Source organism: Trematosphaeria pertusa, assembly GCF_010094035.1.
Source record: "Trematosphaeria pertusa strain CBS 122368 unplaced genomic scaffold BU26scaffold_16, whole genome shotgun sequence".
NCBI lineage: Eukaryota > Fungi > Ascomycota > Dothideomycetes > Pleosporales > Trematosphaeriaceae > Trematosphaeria > Trematosphaeria pertusa.
The window spans coordinates 225,736-238,047 of NW_022987227.1; the positions used below are offsets into that span (position 1 = coordinate 225,736).

Below are 12,312 nucleotides of genomic sequence, written 5' to 3' on the forward strand. Positions count from 1 at the left end.
AGACAGTTGTGTGCATCTTCGGCTTGCTATCACGAGCACAACGCGTCCTCACGTGACTTGTATCAGCTCAGGGCTTTTCCACGGTGCAGCATTAACACACGGGTATATTGCACTCTAAAAGTTCCCGCGTATTCTCTGTAAGTTGTCCAAGAATCCACCACTCCGCTGCTGCTGCATTGGCGGCGGCTGCGGTTTCGGCACGCTCCCACTTCTCCCCACCCTCGGCTGCCTCCTTTCCTTTTCCTTCTCCACATCCCTCTGCTTCTCCTCCGCCAGCCTCGCTAACCCCTCTATAAACTTACTTCTCGCCTTCTCCTCTGCAGTCCCTTTCCATACCTGCGCCAGATCCCTCAGCGCTTGTATCCTAACCCCCGCCGCCGCAGCACCAGACTCCGGATCGCCCGTTATCAGATCAGATATCTCGGAGCGCAGCGAGGCGGCGAACTCCTTGCCCTTTTGTTCTCGCGAAGAGGCGTCGGTCCCAGGCTCGGGGGCAGACACGCTGATGAGGGAGGATGTGAGGGAGATTTCGGAGGGAGGGATGGTCCAGTGCATGGCTTCGCCGAAGACTTTTATAACGGTTTCGAGGCGGGAGCGCACGAGGGTCAGGGTGTGGAGTTGGGTGATGTAGTCGGGGGTTGTGGAGTCTGGGGCATCTTTGGCCGTTGTGGGCTTCTGCTCTTCGCCATGCTGGTTCACGGCGTCTGGTGTTTCGTCCGGCGCCTCTTTTGCTTCTAGTGTTATGCCGCCGGGGAGAAACTTCTCGACGTCTCCTTTGAGGCCTTCTGTGAGTGTCTCGGTTAGGCCGATTGTCTCGCCGCGCAGCACTTCCACCTCGTATGCTAGCCGGGCCCCGCTCCGCAGTATGTCGTCCGTCAATTGTGTGAGTATGGTCGATAAGCGCGTAGTGTGCGCGTTGAGCTGCGAGAGGAGGTCTTGTGTGTGGGAGGAAAGCTCCGCGAGTGAGACGGAGTGGCCTTGCTTCAGCGGTCTGGCGGATACGGAGGATAGCGAGAGCGAGGGCAGCGCGGCGTTGAGGTAGTCGGCGGGGTCGAATTGCGGCTGGAGGAATGGCGCGAGAGCCGGCTCGGAGACGTGAGGCGACTTTGGTGCTGCGCGCTCGTGTGGCACAGCCATGTCTGTCCGCCGAGCGGCGAGTCGTGAACTGTTAGCGAAGCAGGAAGGGCGATTGTCGCGCCCGCGGCTAGGGTCTAGTGGTCTAGTGAGGGGCACGCCAAGGGGGCCAACGACGCCGCATAGGAGCTCGACGCGTCCGTTTCGTGAATCAATTGCTGCTTGGGCGTTGCTGCTTGGGCGCGGAATATCGTATCATACCGTGCTCTTTCCCGTCGCAAGCCGGGAGATGCGCTTGGCAGCGACACACGGATGTACAGGGCGCATCGCAGCGTTCGGCGCTCTCGAGGGCGGGGTGGCTGAGGCAGAAGCCCAAGCTCCTCCATACGAAGCCACACGTCTGCTGCCTGGAGCTCTCATTCACCACGAGCTGCAAGGCAGCGAAGAAGCGGCCCGTTGCACAGTCGAACCGGCGCTAAAGAAGGCGCGAGCGTCGCCAGCCGGTGAAAGGCTGTGGTTGCAGTCCATCCTCTTCTTCGTCGCCCGCGCTCCTGCCTGGACCTCCGTCCTCTCCCCGCCTCTCTCCCTTAAATAGCAGTCCAGGTTTGCACCTGGAGGCTACACAGCGCTTCCGCCTGCCGCTACCACGCTGGAATCAACATTCCGGCTTGACGTCACGGCTCGAGGCCATCCTCATTGCAGGACGCTTTTGGCGGACAGCATATCGGCTGCAGTCACGCTACGCACCACCACCGGCACACGACCTAACCCCGGCCTTGACACCTTGAAGAGACTCAGCCAGTGCGACTCCACCGGTGCCAGCAATCATGCCGCGTCGCCAATTCGTCGCTGATTTGCAGCGAGCTGTGGAAGGCGTCTCAATTGCAGGTATGTAAACACTCGGCGGAGCTGTCCCGTGCCCTGCCCTCAACCTCTTGGACCAGTTCGGGGTGGGATTTCACAGACCGTCCATCCCGCAGACCTTCATTTCTATAGCCTGTACTGACTGTTCTTAGGCATCTCAGACGTACAGAACGGCGCCGATGACGGCGAGTTCACGTTCAAGTGCCTCGCCGACGGGGAGAACTTCAAGATCTCAGCCCTGATACCGGAGCTTTCCGACTACCCGTCAAGCCATGACTACATGATATTCGCGCCGGACGATGCGCCTTCGAGCGTGGCCAGCGCTCTGACCGATCTCTCCGACGGTGCGTCCGGCAAGACGGTCCTCCAGCTGCTGGAGCTCGTTTCGCGCAAGCTTGAGTCGACCGACGGAGACGGCGACCAGCAGATGCTCGATTCGCAGGAATTCGACGACCTAGAAGAGGAGGATTCGGAAGAGGAGGCAGAGGATTATTTCCCCGATGACGACCCAGTTCAGAAGCCGTTCGTCGCGTCGCATACTACATCAACTCCCGGTCAAGGCTACACAAAGGTCACTTCGGTCTTCCGCTCTCGCATTCGTTCCGACCTCATGCTTGCAAAAGCGAACGGCTTCAAAGTCGGCCATCAGGGCGGTTTGATGGAAGGTCTGGGTTGCTATGTCAGCCTTTCGTGTCGGATCTCCAAGCTGGGCATCTCAGAGGAAGCTATGCAGGCATGGCAAGTGGAACCGTCGGAGTACCTGGTCGTCATCTTCTCATATCCTAACGGATACAAGAGCATGGACTCCATGAAGGGATACGATGCGGTGACTGCCCGCCGAAATTTCGGCATGCGTGTCGGCATTAGCACCACATACAAGCCGACGATGCAAGAGGCAATTCGAGCATTTACCACGCTTAGCAAAGATGAAGAGAAACGCCGCGAGGGGGAGTCTCAATCACAGTCACAAGCTGCGGCGGAACACAAGGGCTTCCGCAACTCCTTCATCTCACGGCCTCTCAACGAACTCTTGGAGGAACGCTTTCCCCAGTTGCTCCACTACCGCTACAACGGGATGCCTTGGGGTGGCGCGGAACAATTCTACCACGATCACATTGGTGTCAACAACCCTCATGCAGACCTAGGTCTACAAGACAAGTACCTGGAGCCTGAACGGGTCAGCACAGCATACCCTCCGCTTGCTACAGCCGACCATATCCAGGAGGCCATGGATCAGCAGCACTCGCTCCCTCTGGTGGGAATGCAGTTTGTATTACGTCATTTCGTGCGCTGCACCGAGTTCTGTTTGATCTGCTTCTCGAAGATGCCCGACGACCTTCAAGCGATCAAGCCATACGTCTGCGACAACCCTCTGTGTCTCTACCAGTACATGTCGCTCGGCTTCGGGCCCAGCATCGAGCATGAGATCCTCTCACAACCCAAAGTCGTTGATCTTCTGGTCAGCTTCTGCTATACTAGCGCGCGCCAGGGCAAGCTGAGGGACTTTCCCTCTGGCTTGAGCCTCATGGTCCCGCCGCATTCATCTTACGCGAGCGACTACCAGAACCTGCAGCAACAGGGCTACAGTGCCTGGAGCCAGACGCCCGCGCAGCCGCCCGCAGCTCCTACGACTAGTGGTGCACAGGATGCCATGGCGCTGAAGACGAGGTGGAATGCTGTCACAAAGGAAATCCTGTTCGAGAACAAGAGCGAGAAGTGCCCTGTCCGCGCTGGTGATTGGATCATCATCCGTGCGACGCATAATCCGAGCAAAGCAACCCATTGCCGTATCGCCGATACTTCTCTATATCCGACCGTACAACTTGCGGAACCCGTCGAGCCAGCCATCTCCGATGCGACATCGGTTAGCCAGCAGTACCCACCTCCGCCAACGAAAGCTCAGCCCGCTACGAAGACTCCTGCAGTAAAAGCCGCAATTGTGAACGAGTTCCGTGAGGCGACCTTCCATATCTATAATCAGAACTTTGATGATTTAGAGGACTTCCACAAGCGAGAGGCAATTTATGCCATGCTAGATATCCTCCCTAGCATTGCTGACATGAGATCATATCTCATCCGTAAGGCACAATCACCGTTGAGCTCCTGGGTGGACCGCCTTCCGCCTGCTGCACTTGGACTGCTACGCTGGATCATCGCCTCGAATCGAGCCTGCATTATGCAGGTGGAGGAGGAGACCGACGCAACCGCTCGCCATCGTCTTTACGGCATGCCAGGGTGGGTGCAGTTTAGATTTGCCATGGGTGCGCCGGACAAGGAGCGGCGGTTCATTCAGGCTGTGCGGGAGACCACCGACCGTCTGAAGCTGACGCATCCAACTCTGTTTGCCTGGCACGGTAGCCCGCTACTGAACTGGCATAGCATCATCCGCGAAGGCCTCCACTTCAAAGACACTGCTCACGGGCGTGCCTTTGGCCACGGCGTTTATCACTCGCTCGATGTGAATACTAGCTTGGGCTATAGTGGTTATTACGGATCTGTGACGAACTACTGGCCGATGAGCGAGCTGAAAGTGAGCCAAGCTCTTGCGCTGAACGAAATCACCAATGCTCCGGGAGAGTTCGTGAGCTGCACGCCACATCTAGTATGTACCTCACTTGACTGCTAGAAAAGCCTTCTGTGTTTTGTCCTCCTTGTTCAGTGCACCGGCTAACGTTCGCAGGTTGTGGCCCAGCTCGACTGGATCCAGACCCGCTATCTCTTCGTCAAGACGGGAAACGTGAGCGACGTGTATGGCAGCCAGACTCCTGCATCCAAGGAGACAAAGCCACTCGAGAGCATCGAACAGGATGGCAAATATACTCCACGCGGTGTCTCCGGCCCCCTCGTCATCCCCGTGTCTGCCATTGCCGGATCTCGACGACCCAAGTCCCGCTCGATCCAGAATATGACCAAGAGCAAGCGCCAGAAGGCTTCTGGATCCAGCATCTACGACCCGATCGAGCTTGACGCAGATGATGACGATAGTGCCAGCGTAGCAACGCTTGATGAAGACTTGTTGATTCTCCGCGACGAGGATGTTCATCCGCCTCAGCCAGACGTAGAGACTTCGCTCCCTACGCCAAACTCTACCAAGGGCAAAGGCAAGGCTGGTGGCTTTCTGTCGAAGTTCGTGGGCTCGAAGTCCTCAACGAAACCCCTGACGGACTATGTACCCGGCAAGCTCGACTACAGCACCTTGCCCATGCTCCAGCAACCAGCTTGGGCCACCACGGCGGCTACCAAGCGTCTCATGCGGGATTTTAGCGAGCTGATCAAGGTGCAGAACAAGGAGCCTTTACATGAACTGGGATGGCACATCGATGAAGACAAGATCGAGAACATGTACCAGTGGATCGTGGAGCTGCACTCCTTCGACCCGACTTTGCCATTATCGAAGGATATGAAGGCTAAGGGCTACAAGAGCGTCGTCTTGGAGCTTCGCTTCGGCAAAGACTATCCGATGAGCCCTCCATTCGTGCGTGTCATCCGTCCGCGCTTCTTGGGCTTCCAGCAAGGTGGAGGTGGCCACGTCACTGCCGGTGGTGCTCTGTGTATGGAGGTAAGTTTGGTTTCCCGATCTCCACGTAGTTGACGTTGCTAACTGGTTCGCAGCTTCTCACCAACAATGGCTGGAGCGCCGTGTCCTCTATCGAGTCGATCCTGCTCCAGGTCCGCATGGCCATGAGCTCTCTTGAACCTAAGCCTGCCCGTCTCGAGAACGGCTCGCGTAGCGACTACGGCGTTGGCGAAGCCGTCGATGCTTACATTCGCGCCTGCAATGTGCACGGATGGACGGTGCCCGCTGGGTTTAGGGAGATGGCTTACGGCGGTGCGGATCCGAGCTACCCGCAGTACTAAAATTACTTCCCTTCGAGCTGTGGTCTAACATTCTAGCAGGGGCAATAAGCGACTGAGGCTTTTCTGAGAGTATCCTTATTGAGGCGATGTAGGGATTTCGAACCGGTGTATCTGGGAACGACGGGGTGAGCTCAACACTATTGTGTCCGCTCGGCTGGATGATGTTGAAGTCGTTTCTTCATTTTCGTATGGCGCAAAATACCCAAGTCGACGTTTCGACCAGGTTGCGGTGTGCATAGCGGGCGGCATCATGGCGGCGCTTTCGGTTGGTCAGGAGTTGCACGGTTCAGGCTTTTCGGCGCATCTTCCCCTAACTCAAAATGACCGGATGAGCGGTTAGGCATACACATGGCGATGCATGAGTAATGATAGATTTCATCCACATCCAATGGATTGTCATACGAACGTCGCCTTCCGCGAAACAGAACATCTTAATTTGAAGCTTTGGAGAGCACTTCTGAGGGCCTACCACAACTAACGCACGCGACTTGTTGGTACACATCACGGGTGAAAACGAGATGCGATTGCTTGCTATAAATGCCCCAAGTAAAACATATGCCCGTCGCCAAAACAGCGTGTAACCTAAGCCCATTCATCATCGCCATTTCCCAAAACAGGCAAACGCCGAAAGAGGTGCCGTTCCACATGTCCCCTTCCCAGAGGCTATCCCACAACAGCCTTCATACTCAGCCGCTCCAAAAACCCACTCAAATCCTCCTTCCGGATCTCGATCACGCACGCCTCGAAACTGTCCATCCTTACCCGCGCCCCCGTCTCCCGCACAACCTCCTGGAACGCATTTCCGAACCTGTTGCGCCCCTGCCCTCTCTCCTTCTCCTCCTCCTCGTCACTCTCCTCATCTTCATCGCTGTCTTCGTCCTCCGTCTCGTCTTCCACCTCATCGTCGTCCAGCCCCGCGGCTTCCAAGCGCGCCAAGCGGGCTTGCCTCTTCTTCTCCATCTCCGCCGCCTTCGCCGCCTTCTTAGCGTCTCGGGCTTTTTGACGTGCTTCGCGCTTCGCAATCCGCTCCCGCGTCGACTCCGTAGCCCCTCCGCCGCCCAGGCCGACGACGACATATCTGCCCCGACTCTCATCCAGCCCCGCCATCACAAGCTCGCTCCCCCTATTCCGCCCCTTTGTCCCGTTCAGCTCGACGATCGCCTCAGCAATCCACAGCGCTAGTTTAGTTAACGCGCCCGGGTGCGTGAACAGCTGGACGTCTGGCCCTTCTTTGACAACGGCCATGCGGAAAGCGCGCAGATGGCGGATCTGCTTTTTCTCGATGAGCGTGGTGCCTGTGCGGAGGATGGCTTTGTGCAGGTATTGCGCGGTGGAGATGTGCGTGGTGAGGATGTCAATGCTGGCGAGGGCGTCATAGGCGGTCCAGAAGCGAGCTATTATGTGCTCTTGGGCATCTTCTCCGGCGGAGGTTGAATTTGTGGGGTCGGCGTCTTGGGCCTGGGACTGGGCACCCACAAAGTTGGAAGAGTCAAGAGAAGAGTGGGATAGGGATTTCGCGTCGCCGACTTCAAGGATGGCGCCGAGGATGACACCAGCGTCAATGGCGGAGAGGCATGCTTTCCAGCCCCAGCAGCGGACGAAGCCCCAACCGTCTTTCATGTCACCATTTCGGGGAGGGGGTGGGACGAGTCCATCGAGACCATAGACGGGCGCGAATTTGAGGAGGCGTTCCCGCAGACCCCGTTTGAGTTCCATGTCCATGTGCGTGTAGTTCTGCTTGCATTGCGTGAGACTGACGCCCATTTTGGCAAGGAGCTTGTCTAATCTCCGTCGACCGGCATCGCTCCATATGTGCAGGCGGGCGGAGAGATAGGGCGAGTGGAGCATACTTTCATACAAGCTCCAGTGTCTGAGTAAGAGGAAGCGAGGTTCGGGTGAGAGCCGTATTGATTTGTCGGTTGCGGATCTGGCACTGGTTGGTATTGCGCCGGTCGAGTCACCCATGCTTGCTTCGCGGGCGAGATCTCTGGAATCGGAGGGGTTCAAGCGGCGTACTTCGTCGCGAAGGACGGACCGGATGCGTTCACCTCGATCGCCGTTCCAGCCTGCTGAGCCACCAGCCGCTGAGAGGGGATTCAGGCCTACACCGCTACCTGTTCGGCCGTAGAGTTCGAGACTGCTGACGCCAACTATGGCGTTCCATAAGAGGTCGTTGTCTTCTCGACCAAGCTCGGACGCTAGAGAGTAGACGAGGGATGATACGGGTTCGGAGTAGGACGTGCCGAGTTGGTAGTACTTGTCGAGTACCTTTGTGTATTTTTGGCGCATGACCATGAGCTGTTTTCGGAGGCTCTTAACAGACTTCTCCATCGGCGCGGCTATGGCCGGTGATGCGGATCGGCTGCGAGAGTCTGAACGCGAGAAATCGGAGGATCCGCCGAGTATCATGAGACCGCGCCGTGGCCTCCTTTCGGGTGATGATGGTATTGAGCCTCCCTGTTGAGCGGTTAGCCGTGCATTCGACTAACATTCTGCCCACGTACTGAGTTACTCCTCCGTCTTTGCCTCGGTCGCTCGTCGTCGGACATATCCTCGCCAGACTCGTCATCGTCGCCCCATGATTTCCTCTTTTTGGGAGCTTGACCCGATTCTGGAGGCTCTTCCTCATCTGCGCTGTCCTCGTCTTCCACATCCGCGTCCTCTCCGACCTCCGGCATCTCCTCAAGCGCGCAGTACGCTTCCCGTTCCGCTTCCAGCTCTTCCTCAATATCACCATCGTCGAAAACTATAATCCCTCCTTTTGTAGATTGATAGGACTGTAACAACCGTCCCTTGTCCACTCCCGCTCTCTTCCTCGCCAGCTCCCCACTCACCAGATCTTCACCGATCGGCGTCCCAAACACGTTGGACAAATTCCACGGTCGCCTCGCATCCACTACCCAGACCTCCACATCTCCAGTTCCGCCATGCCCGTTCTCATCCACATCCATGCCGAATATCTCTTCCAGATCCACCATGCCGCCAACGCCTAGACACACCACGACGCCTCCGCTCCCGCCTTCCGAAGTCCGCATAGGCCGTATCAGATCTTCGGCAGCGCGATATAGGTCGCCATAGCCGGCAATGGGCTGGATCTTGTGCGGGATGTAGTCGCGTTTTAGTAGCGCGGTGAGAATGCGACATGCGCATAGCGCGTCGGGCTCGAGGGCGACGAGGAGTAAGACGGGCGGCGCGGCAGCATGATTTCGCTTTATCAGATTCTGGTAGAGCTGTGCAATCAAGCCTCGTGGAAGGTACATGCTGCTCGCTCGTGTGCTGTGGGCGCGGGATGCTCGAGAAACGCGCGTGGAGAGACGCGTCGAGGGAGTTGCGGAGGAACTCTAGTGTTAGTTAAGGTTCATTGCTTTCGAATAGGCGAAAGTTAAAATAATAAAAGGCTCTTGTAAAATATGGAGTGGAGGGAAAGCAATTGTTATGCGTGGATGCGGCAGCTTGCACGGCTACGATTGAGCGTGGATGGGAACGCGTCGAGGCGCCAGCCGAGAGAGGAATGGTCGGAGATGGTTCACACTTCCGTCCGATCTCCTCCCGAGGTCTCATTCTCGCGCTTCAACCCTTTCAATAAACATTCTGTTCATCGTTTAGAACCCAATTGCTTCAGCTACTCATACATGCAACATAATTAACTTTTCCGCCCTCGCCTCACAATGCACGCTAGCCGTAAATTGAAAAGAGCTACGTCCAACCGCCGACCGGTACGGAGGGCAGTGCAGCCGTTCACACAAGCCCCTCTGCCTTTGCCTTCCGATGACGCTCCCTTCTCGCCTTCAATGCGTAGCGCGGAAAAAAGAGATGCTTCAAGCCTAGCCATGGTGTGTTTATTGGGCTTGGCCCCGTAAAGATGAAGAGATCGTATAGGAATCCTCCGAAGGCGCAACCGCAGAAAGGGGCGACCATGGGTATCTGTTCACCAAGTCAGCAATCCTCTGCAGCATTTTGCCATCAAGGACGTGGTCTCCTCACCCAAAAGTAATAGCCGCCCGCACTCCACACCTCCGAAGGATATCCAACTGCAAACGACATCAACCGGGGGCCAAAGTCCCTGCAGAGATTGATTGCGTAACCCGTCTCCCAGCCAAAGCACGCCCCTAGACCAAAGATGAGGAAGAATAGGGCGAGCGGGAACCATTTATCGCTCTGCATTTTATCAGTCTCCAGCACCTAGCTAGAGTGCACGTAACATACCTTCCCAACCCCGTTGTTACTTGGATCCTTCAACGCGAAGATGACGAACATGAGAATCGTGCTTGCTATGAATTCGGAGAAGAACTGGCTCGCCTTGGTGACGAAGGGCTGCGGATACGTGCAAAAGATACCGGCTGTAGCCTTGGGTGCCGGTGGGACTGTCCTTATGCCATGGCCGCCCTCAAACCAGTCGATGGCGCTGATGTAGTTCGCGTATACTATGCCAGACCCGACGAAGCCACCGAGTACCTGTGCGATAAAGTACATGGGGAACCGTCGCCAGGGAAGCTGTCGGTACAAGCAGTTGGAAAAGGTAATGGCGGGATTGAGGTATGCGCCAGAGTCGCCGGCGACGTATATGCCCAACATGACGCCCAAGCCCCAGCTACACGCGTGTCAGTCACATCATTTACGGCATCGTTGAGCTTACCCCCAGGATATACTCTGATAAGCGCCGAACCCATTCCCTCCAGGAGCCGTCGTCTGCCCCGTGGATAGCAGCACCTGCGCAACCGATCCATCACCAAACAGAATCATTATGACAACACCCCAGAATTCAGCGAATGGCTCTCTCAAAACGACCTTTACCTTCGACCACAGAAGCTGCTGCCGCTCGTGAACATCATCCTCTTCGGCAATTGGTGCGTCGGGATGCAGGCCGAGTGCTGAGCGTGTTTTTCGGAGGGTTGAGGAAGTCTTGTGGGAAACCGCGCCGTTTGACGTCGTGGAATGCTCTGTCGGTATTTTGGCTAGGGCTTCCGGGCTTAAAATGGGAGAGAATTCATGGTGCTGGTGCTCATCGCCGGCGAAGTCATGCGTTTTGGGTTGTTCGGCAGTGGAGGCCATTATGGGACTTTGGTCAAGAGAACTGTATATTCAGTCAGAACTCCAAGCTAAAGATTAATGAACTCAAGCAAAGTGAGCAGAGGAACCAAATCCTTAGAACCCCTCATGCTGAGGAACTGCCGTGCTTATGGCCTCGCTATGCCCGTTCCCGTTCCCAAGGCTCATGTTAAACTACGTCATGGAGGAATGATGTGCGAGCTGTCGGTGGTATTTGATGCTGCGGATTGGATTGTCACCTGGTGGCACTCTACCTGTCTAGGGTATAGCAGCAGTTCCCCGCATCAGCTCGTCGATCGTCGTGTGAGGGAGAGCTCGTGGATGACGTCTGCTTGGTGCGGCAGTGGCTGCATATGGAATCATTGCCGCGATGCCACTGTTGTGCCCAGCTTCCCCTCAGAAATCGGCTCACGGCGACTCCTTATGCGTGTCAACACAAGAAATATCGTAGATGGGTATGGGACATGGCGATGAAGTAGCATGAGATATTGGATCGATTTCCTCAATGGAGGGGTGGAGACGTTCTGTGGAGTTCTGTTGTGGGGTGCATCGGTGATCCACCGCGGCATTGAGGCGATGCCTAATTCGGTTTCGTCCGATGTCCGGTAAGACTACGCGAGGTGTGAGTGGCTGCTGCTGCATTATTCAGCGGCTGGATCCTTGATGACAACTTCGATGCAACTTCATGCTTCCCTCCTTCCTCTATCCTCTCGCTATACACGAGTTTTCAATGTTTGAGCGGCCATTTTTGACGTCGCGGCGCTTTGGGCCGCCAGAAGAGCTAGCTGAACGATTTTTCCTACGCTTTTGCCCGGCGGAAAAGGCCAAAATCAATGGATTTCGACTCGTTTGTGCGGGTCGGATTCGTACCTGTCCGGGTCGACCGAGTGCTTGACAGAGCCCTTCTTGGTCACTGTTGTTGAAGAGAGGGAAAGCCTTTGGGCGATTGGTGTGCGGACTGACAACCCTCTGATCCAAGTGTCAGGCAGGCCTCTGGACTCACCGCTCACTTGGCCAACGTGGAGCAAAGTCAATGGCCTGCTCTGCCGTCAAAGCTCTCTCGTTTCCTCGCTCTTCTTTCTTGCATGCTATTCCTGTCGTTCTGAGTTCTCCTTCACCTTAGTTTTTCTTCTCAACGCAGTCATGGAATCTGATACGCTACGCCGTTTGACTTTGACGTCGTTCAATCTTCTTGAAAGCTCAGGAGGATCTTCTGCTATCACTCTATTCGCAGACATACAATCGCCGAACTAACGTGTAGTACGCTCGCATCAGCGCTCCAGGCCGCCAGGGAGCCTCCCAAACCGTCGATCGCGTACAAAGGCCCGTTGGCCTTCATCTCGGACTCTACCTTTCCGTTCTTCCTTGGCTTATCCCCATCTACGCACCGCTCGATATCCCTCTCGAATCATATCTCTTCCGGCATCTCTGCGAGCATCCTCAGCGCCGCGAAGAACACGGCCCCCT

General features: G+C 56.2%; 4 protein-coding genes across 4 annotated transcripts; 1 reads left to right on the forward strand and 3 right to left on the reverse strand.

Moving 5' to 3' along the window:
- Window positions 1-17: 17 nt before the first annotated feature.
- BU26DRAFT_523239 (uncharacterized protein) lies at window positions 18-1,301 on the reverse strand. The gene has a single exon (XM_033829997.1). It carries the CDS (start codon window positions 1,135-1,137, stop codon window positions 115-117), a length of 1,023 nt encoding a protein of 340 aa, XP_033678655.1. The 5' UTR covers window positions 1,138-1,301; the 3' UTR covers window positions 18-114.
- Window positions 1,302-1,698: 397 nt separating this feature from the next.
- Window positions 1,699-5,834, forward strand: BU26DRAFT_106353 (uncharacterized protein). Its single transcript, XM_033819333.1, has 4 exons — window positions 1,699-1,962; window positions 2,091-4,540; window positions 4,619-5,497; window positions 5,551-5,834. The coding sequence occupies exons 1-4, from the start codon at window positions 1,902-1,904 to the stop codon at window positions 5,794-5,796; spliced, it is 3,636 nt and encodes a 1,211-aa protein (XP_033678656.1). The 5' UTR covers window positions 1,699-1,901; the 3' UTR covers window positions 5,797-5,834.
- A 469-nt stretch (window positions 5,835-6,303) lies between these two features.
- On the reverse strand, window positions 6,304-9,251 carry BU26DRAFT_465023 (CDC45-like protein). The gene is made up of 2 exons (XM_033825181.1): window positions 8,301-9,251; window positions 6,304-8,253 (listed from the first exon to the last, which is right to left on the reverse strand). The coding sequence occupies exons 1-2, from the start codon at window positions 9,054-9,056 to the stop codon at window positions 6,460-6,462; spliced, it is 2,550 nt and encodes an 849-aa protein (XP_033678657.1). The 5' UTR covers window positions 9,057-9,251; the 3' UTR covers window positions 6,304-6,459.
- A 283-nt stretch (window positions 9,252-9,534) lies between these two features.
- BU26DRAFT_569576 (aquaporin) lies at window positions 9,535-10,848 on the reverse strand (the record flags this gene model as incomplete). Its single annotated transcript, XM_033833903.1, has 4 exons — window positions 9,535-9,720; window positions 9,781-9,954; window positions 10,003-10,387; window positions 10,433-10,848. The coding sequence occupies 4 exons, from the start codon at window positions 10,846-10,848 to the stop codon at window positions 9,535-9,537; spliced, it is 1,161 nt and encodes a 386-aa protein (XP_033678658.1).
- Window positions 10,849-12,312: the final 1,464 nt, after the last annotated feature.

Excerpts from the sequence above, each read along its gene's own strand:
- BU26DRAFT_523239 (XM_033829997.1), bottom strand. The coding sequence starts at position 1,137 with ATGGCTGTGCCACACGAGCGCGCAGCACCAAAGTCGCCTCACGTCTCC.
- BU26DRAFT_106353 (XM_033819333.1), top strand. The coding sequence starts at position 1,902 with ATGCCGCGTCGCCAATTCGTCGCTGATTTGCAGCGAGCTGTGGAAGGC. Across the intron at positions 4,541-4,618 it reads TGAGCTGCACGCCACATCTA|GTTGTGGCCCAGCTCGACTG; the intron begins GTATGTACCTCA and ends TAACGTTCGCAG. Across the intron at positions 5,498-5,550 it reads GTGGTGCTCTGTGTATGGAG|CTTCTCACCAACAATGGCTG; the intron begins GTAAGTTTGGTT and ends ACTGGTTCGCAG.
- BU26DRAFT_465023 (XM_033825181.1), bottom strand. The coding sequence starts at position 9,056 with ATGTACCTTCCACGAGGCTTGATTGCACAGCTCTACCAGAATCTGATA. Across the intron at positions 8,254-8,300 it reads AAAGACGGAGGAGTAACTCA|GGAGGCTCAATACCATCATC; the intron begins GTACGTGGGCAG and ends ACCGCTCAACAG.